This window comes from Haplochromis burtoni, unplaced genomic scaffold, assembly GCF_018398535.1.
Source record: "Haplochromis burtoni strain Fernald_Lab_line unplaced genomic scaffold, NCSU_Asbu1 Contig_86, whole genome shotgun sequence".
Taxonomy (NCBI): domain Eukaryota; kingdom Metazoa; phylum Chordata; class Actinopteri; order Cichliformes; family Cichlidae; genus Haplochromis; species Haplochromis burtoni.
Window position 1 is genome coordinate 159,475 of NW_024582447.1, and position 7,255 is coordinate 166,729.

Genomic DNA, 7,255 nt, shown 5'->3' on the forward strand with positions numbered 1-7,255 from the left:
TACTAATATAAAATGTTTAGTACTCAAACAAGCTGTATTCAAAATCACGCTCTCATTCACTTTTCACTCTTTCTATATGAGGACACTTAGTATCTTTGTGTAGCTACAGAGCAGGAAACTGCATTTTGAGGTTATTTGCGGGAACAACTGCACATCCCATGTAAAAAAGGGAAGTGAAAAACAGATCCATTTACATAAACTGCTGAAAGTTTACCAGTTCTATCTCTGCTCTCCTTATACCTCTAAACCTTGTCCTAAATAAAGCTCGGGTGTTTCATATACAATATGCATCATTGTAGTTCTGCAGCTACATTGTGTTTAATGTTAGGAGAAAGCATTCAATAGCCTATGCACACTTTTACCTGTAGTTTTCAGTGAGCACAAATTACATTGGATCGAAAAGCTTCTTATGTCAGCGCTGGCTCCAGAGCCCATGTTGTAGACTCTAAGTATTCCTGTAAGTCAGGTGACCTCTGGCAACCAACTAGAGGAAGAGAGACACATGTTTTGCATGTGCCTTGCACAGAGATTAGGCCGATTTTGTGCAGTAGAGGTAAGCACATTGGCTGGCATGGCCAACTTAGTAGCTAAAGAATATTGGAAAGATCACAGCCTCCTTCTGTCTTCCTTTTCCTGAATGGGGAATGGGATTCATTTCACATTTACGTTCTGCCAGAAGCAAAGCCCCGGGCATCACATCCTTTCCACAGCTTTTTTTTCTCTCCGCAACAGAAGTAAAACCTTTTTTCCTCTGGTTTATCACCATTACACACTGGCACGCGCCTCAGCCAGCACTGGTCATCATCCCAAATCAGTTTAATCTTTGCAGTCTGTGTGAATCTTAAATGGTAATGGTAATTTAGTAAATGATTCATAGATCAGCAATCCTCTACCCAGAGACAGTAACAGTTGTGCCAACTGTAAATAGAGGAGACAAATCCTTTGTATTATTGAATTAGCTGCCTATACTCAGCAGGGAAGCTGGAGACATGAGATAAGAGCTCTGCAATAGTCTGTTAAGTAGCTAAAACACCATCAATTGCCATTAGTTGACTTGGTAGTTGTTTATTAAAGCAGTGCACAGTTACACTTTGTTTTTCATTCATCTCTCTTTTTTTTTACATAAATTTAAATACACTCAAAGTTCCACAAGAAATATTTGGTACAAAAGCTCTTCCACAACGGAGTGGAATTCCGTGGAATTTAAAAACAGGCCACAGAGATGTGGACAAACTGTGCTCTTTAGCTCCCCTGCTGTCTGGCTCCTAATGTGAATTTTAACAGCTGAGACAATGAGGAAGGTTTATAAGAAGTGAAGTGATTGTTTCATTTTTTCACTAAGGTTGGTATCCTTAATAAATCTGCTGGTTGCAAATGTTCACCCATTCTTTCTGCAATTTAAACATTAGATCTTAGTAATTTTTTATATATTTTTTTAAAGTACATATGTAATTTTTTTCATTATTTTCTGATTTATTGTTAAAAGTAGCTTTTTCTGTTTTGACACAGCCCTAAAATGTTAAACCTGAATCGTATTTGAAAGTAACAACTCCCAATCCCTTGATAGTCCCACCTTGTCACACTTACCTGTCTTCACACTCACCTTCTTTTTCTTTTTTGCTCCCTCTCGCCCCCGCTCATCTGCTCCTTGCCATAGGGGTCCTCAGGTGCAGGCAACCAAAGCTGCTGCTGGTGTGAAAAAGTACGACCTTAGCAAATGGAAGTATGCTGAGTTGCGAGATGTCATCAACACATCCTGTGGTGAGAAATCCTCAACCCACCCAGTTTCACCTCACTCAAAAAACAGTGTCTGCACATTGACTCGACCGTCAAATGCACATTTAGTTATTAAAGCCCTGATTGAAGGTCGCTTTTTTCAGTGGAGGCTTCATCACAAAATTATTTACAGTTTTCAGCCCCCACATTAAATAATTCTGCATCAGCTCATGTTTTGGCCATTCTGGTACACAAACCCATGGGGTACCATCTCTCTCTGCACACACTTTTCATCTGCACTCTCAGTCATTCCTCGAGTTGCCAAAGTGGCTGTTAAAAAGCTAAAACTGCAGCTGTAGAGAGTGAGAACACAAGATGTCTTCCCTGCAACGTAAAAAAAACCAATGTGAGGATGTTCCCACAGCTGCTATGGCTCATCGACTTGTTTTTTACTGTTAGAGAGAGAGGAAATTATCATCATTATGGAGAATGGCTGACTTTTACTCTTTCTAGTCATTCCCAGCCAACCTTCTTCTCAGTCAGCATGAAAAGCAGATGCCTTTATGCCAACGTCTTTATAACTGCCACTGTATACAGTACTCTGATCAGTGTTAGGCACTCTGATATCCCCGATGGGATTCCAAGGACATCTGGCTAATTTGTGGAACCCATTTGCTTTGATGGGATCAGTGGTGTTACCAACAAAAAACTCTGCTTTAAAACTGACTGATTATAGCCCGATGCTCACTAAAGGCGCTGTCGGTTTTGAATGTTTTCTTCACTGAGATGGCATGCTGCACCCTAAAACACAGACATGCACACACAATGTTTTCTGGAAATAGCAGTTCAATTTTTCACTCCTGGCATTATGAAACTGTTGGCAGCCAACTAGTTGCTGGATGTCTTTACTGGTTCTTAAACTATATAAAATGGTAATTTGCGACTTATCTGTTCCAGATTTGGATTTCATGTTGAAAAACAGAAGATAGATGTAGATTAAACCAGCCTGTGTTAAATAAAGATAGGCGCTCATTCTTCTCTCTTTCATTCTTCTGCCAATTTGTGATTGTTTTGATTTCATGCATGCTTACTGATGCTATGTTGTGGGGACAGACATTGACCTGCTGGCAGCCTGCAGAGAGGAGTTTCACCGTCGTCTGAAGGTCTATCATGCATGGAAATCCAAGAACAAGAAACAAAATGATGACGGGAGCGATCTGAGGGCTCCTAAATGTGTCACTGACTATGGTTAGTAAAGGATATTGTGTTCTGTTGCTTCATAATTCCACTAAGTGTGCTGTAGTGGTTTACACATTTGAGTAACAAGGTTCCCATTTTGTTCCCAAGAGGAGACACAAATCTGTTTGGAGTGCATCAAGAAGGACATCTAGCATAAAAATCTGTCAAATCAAATATGCAGATCTACCTGCTGTGGCGACCCCTCGACAATAAGGGAGCAGCTGAAAGTTGCTTTAAACATGAGCATAAATTTGCACCCTCCCATACGCTGTATATGAGTACTGTAATAAACAGTCACTAATGCAAATCTTACTGCAGGTTATTTTCTCCACCTCAGCCCTTCACTTTTATTGGCAGAGACCCGCCTGTGTGACCTGCACACAGATAACCTGCCTATGTTTTCCAACACTCAGTTAACAGATGAAATGCCAAGGTCTAAACATTCAGCCACCTTCTGTTCGACTCTGTCAAAAATGGTTGTTCTAATTAGCAAATAACTGCCAGCCATGTTGCTAGTATGACAGCTTGCTTTCCTTCTCAATTCAACCGAGCATACTCTGTGCCACAAAACACAAACAAGTGTTACTCTGCTCCTTGAAAGCTCACACTCGTACTACATTTGTCTTCCTGTTCAATTCAAAAACAAATATTCGATTGTGGACAATGGGAACATTAGATGTTGCTTCTAATTTTACTATATTTTGTTGCCTTTCTCTTTTGATATGGTGGCTCTTAAAAGCTTTACTTTGTTTCCTTATATTTGGATCCTGATTTTGGCCTGTACTGATGTAGCAGGGGTCTTATTTGAGACCACTTCATAAAAGGCTAAAAGCTGCTTTCCCAGCCTTTCCCTGTAGTGTTTACATGGGGCATCCCTGTTCCTTTTTGATCTTGTATGTTTTAAAAGCTGTATTCTTTGTTTCCTGTCCCACTCAGCATGTTCTCGTCTTTTACCAAAGCTAGTACAAAGCTACATTAATATAAGCCAAAATAACAGGTTCTTTGTTGTGAATACTTAAAGCTGTTGCCGTGAAAGTGCAAAACCATCTCCTCTACTACTACTAATTTTTCTAATGATTGCACTGTGTCACTACAGCTGAACAGAACCCAGCTCCTCCGATGACGACCCAGCATCAAGAGGTAGCCATGAACCGGCAGCAGCGTTATTTCCGCATTCCTTTTATCCGACCCGCTGACCAGTACAAGGATCCCCAGAATAAAAAGAAGGGCTGGTGGTATGCCCACTTTGATGGGCCCTGGATAGCCAGACAAATGGAGCTTCATCCAGACAAACAACCCATCGTGCTGGTCGCAGGTGAGTCAACAGTTACATTTGTTGTGTGTATGTATATATCTATATCTATATCTATATCTATATATATATATCTATATCTATATCTATATCTATATATATATATATATATTGCCTTTATGCACCTATAACCCCATATGAAAGCAGCCTATTCTTTTATTTTACAACAGTAGCATCTCATTTATCTCCACAAAAGTTAAATTATACATGATATGATATAACGTCATCACGTTGCCAAGCAACCACCTAACAATGAGCTAAAACGGCCCATTCTTTTGCTTTATGCACCTTTAGCACCTTATAAAAGCACTGTATCATTTTCAGTTTACTGCCAGCAGCGCGAGCACGCCAAGCATGGGCATGGGCATGTGGTAGTCTAATAAATAGATGACTCTGGCTAAAACTGTGTGATGTCAAGTGTCCAAGTGAATGCACTGCTAGTAAATCTTTATCCTTCCCCTTTGGCTGCTCAGGCAAAGACGACATGGAGATGTGTGAGCTGAGCCTGGAGGAGACCGGTTTGACCCGGAAGAGAGGGGCAGAGATCCTGCCCAGGCAGTTTGAAGAAATCTGGGAACGCTGTGATGGAATTCAGTACTTGAAGAAAGCCATTGAGAACAAGCAGGCCCGCCCAACATACGCTACCGCCATGCTTCAGAACCTCCTCAAGTGAACACACAAGATAAGGGAAAAGTCAAAAGCTTGGTCTACGTCCTGAGACACAACACAGCACTATACACAGACAAATATAAAAGATGCACAGTCAGGTTGCAGAACACTGCACCCACAGTAATCACAGACAAAGATGCCCTAAACACACTCTTTCTGTAGACAATTTATGATTTACTTTATTTTTATTATTTTTAGATTTTCAACATTTCTTTACAGCTTGCAGTAGAACATCTCAGTGATGTAGCATAACGACTTGTGGGGGGTTTTCTCAATCGATGTTTGTAGAATATCCGACCGTGAGGCCTTATATTGCAATAACATTACATCACAGAAGCCTTAAGTGGTGCATAGCCTTTTTAGCTATAAACCCCAAACCTTAATGGTTTGCAAAAGCAACAATATATTAGACAAAATCAAGAAAACCTCAGCAGACGTACTTTTAAGGGTTATAACTGTCTTTTAATTCTTTATGAGTTTTCTGAATATTACAACCATAATTGCCATTTAGTGTCTATAAATAGCTGCGATGTGGCTATGAATAATTGCCCATGCACTAGCTGCTCGTATGAGATGACAGTAATGAAAAACACCACATTTATTTGTCAGATTAAAGTACTTAAAGGTGACAATCATGAATACAAGGCCATACAACCAAGAGTCAAATTAAATTCACTTTGTATAGATTATGTGCATCTAATGTAATAATGTGAAATATCACAGGTGAAATATAGAAGACTGTAATGTTATAAGTCATACTCACAACTGCTCACAACACAGTCTAATGAAGTAGGATACATTTTTCTGGCAGAATAATAATAAGTTGATTTAATTATTCATTAACGAGCTCTGACAACTTAACGGAATTTCATGAAAAAACTTCTTTTGTACTGTTGCTCATTTGTTATCTGAGAGGGAATTGTTTTCATGTTTGCAGTTTTCTGGGTTTGGGGTTGTTTTACAGCCAGTCATTTGTGTGCGTGCGTGTGTGTGTGTGCTGTGTTTATGTAGTATTTTCTGAAGTTGATTACTTGACTCCTCAGTTGGTTATGCCAGGAATGTTTCAGTCATCTTATTCAAGGGTCAATCTTTGTTTAAAATGTAGTAGTCAAGAGTAATGTAACTATTGAATCACTCTTATGTGTTTTTTCTTTGGTTTTCTCTTGTATGTTGGCCTTGAAACTGGAAGATTGTAGAAAATAAATATATTCCTGGATTTGCTTTTTCTTTTGAAGTTATTTTACATGGCTGAAAAATCACGAATTAATTCACAAATATTCACAAACAAGCTGTTAATGGTCAGTGCTCAGTAAATGGATCTGACATTCTGATGATAATTCCTGATAATAGGATTAGCATGTAGGTTAATTAAACAACAAACGCTAACACACTGCAGATGTCACCGAGCTGATGCTCGTGAGTCCAATTACGTGATCAACAGGATTAAAACTCAAGGATCTTAGGCTGTTTCAATGTACAGACTTTGCAGAAGCCTTGGCTCACCCCTTATTTCTTTGTATTTTGCTATAAAAAATATGAAATAGGTGCACTGATTTATTAAAGCATGTGCAAACATATATAGAAATACAGTTTACAAGGCAAAAGCAACATTTTTACAATTCTAATGAGCTTGAAAGTGAATATTAGGTATGACTACCTTTATTCTTTAACACAGCCAGAAATCTCTTAGGGAGCTTTCTCATAACTTCTTTAAGTAGTCTTTAGGAATGGTTCTCCAGGTTTCTTGAAGGATGTTTAAAGCTCTGCTTTGGATGCTAGCAGGCTTTTGTTCCCCCTAACCATGACAGAGGCTCCAGCGTCTTTTACAGATGGCTGTAGAAACGCACTTTGGCACCTCGCTCCTGACCTCCTCAGTACATTTTGACTACAATTTAAAAAAGTGAAAATTCCAAACTTGGAATCATCGCTCCAAAACACCTCTTACCGCTTACTGGCGTTACTTTGGCGTTTTCATAGCTTCAACTAAAGAAACTGGGAAAAAATTGTGTTTTTGCAACAGGTTGCTATTAGCAATGTGTCTTTTTTTTTTTTTTTTTTTTTAATGGTTTAAAAACGTTTTCTGTTATGTGTAGACACAACAGGGGTTCAGCCAACGCACAAAGAGGCTGGAGAACAATTGCTGAAAACTACAAAAACAGAGAAATTACAAGACTGCGTAAAGACTTAGTAGTACATGTAAACTGACTGTAAGAGGAGTATACTGTACGGTGCTTTAGGACTCAAACACAATAATCTTGATTTTATTTCAAAAACCAAGTTCGTTGACGTCAGGCTTTAAACTCATTCTTTATTCGTTCT

General features: G+C 39.0%; 1 protein-coding gene across 4 annotated transcripts in view; it reads left to right on the forward strand.

Moving 5' to 3' along the window:
- Nucleotides 1–6,165, forward strand: part of LOC102298846 (unconventional myosin-VI) — a 37,982-nt gene extending 31,817 nt beyond the window's left edge. For all 4 annotated transcript variants that reach the window (XM_005925735.3, XM_005925736.3, XM_005925737.3 and 1 more), the window contains 4 exons: nt 1,658–1,761; nt 2,830–2,964; nt 4,052–4,270; nt 4,741–6,165. In XM_005925735.3, coding sequence (XP_005925797.1) covers nt 1,658–1,761; nt 2,830–2,964; nt 4,052–4,270; nt 4,741–4,940 — 658 coding nt within the window. In that variant the 3' untranslated portion in view covers nt 4,941–6,165. The remainder of the gene's footprint in view (nt 1–1,657; nt 1,762–2,829; nt 2,965–4,051; nt 4,271–4,740) is intronic.
- The last annotated feature ends 1,090 nt before the right edge of the window (nt 6,166–7,255 follow it).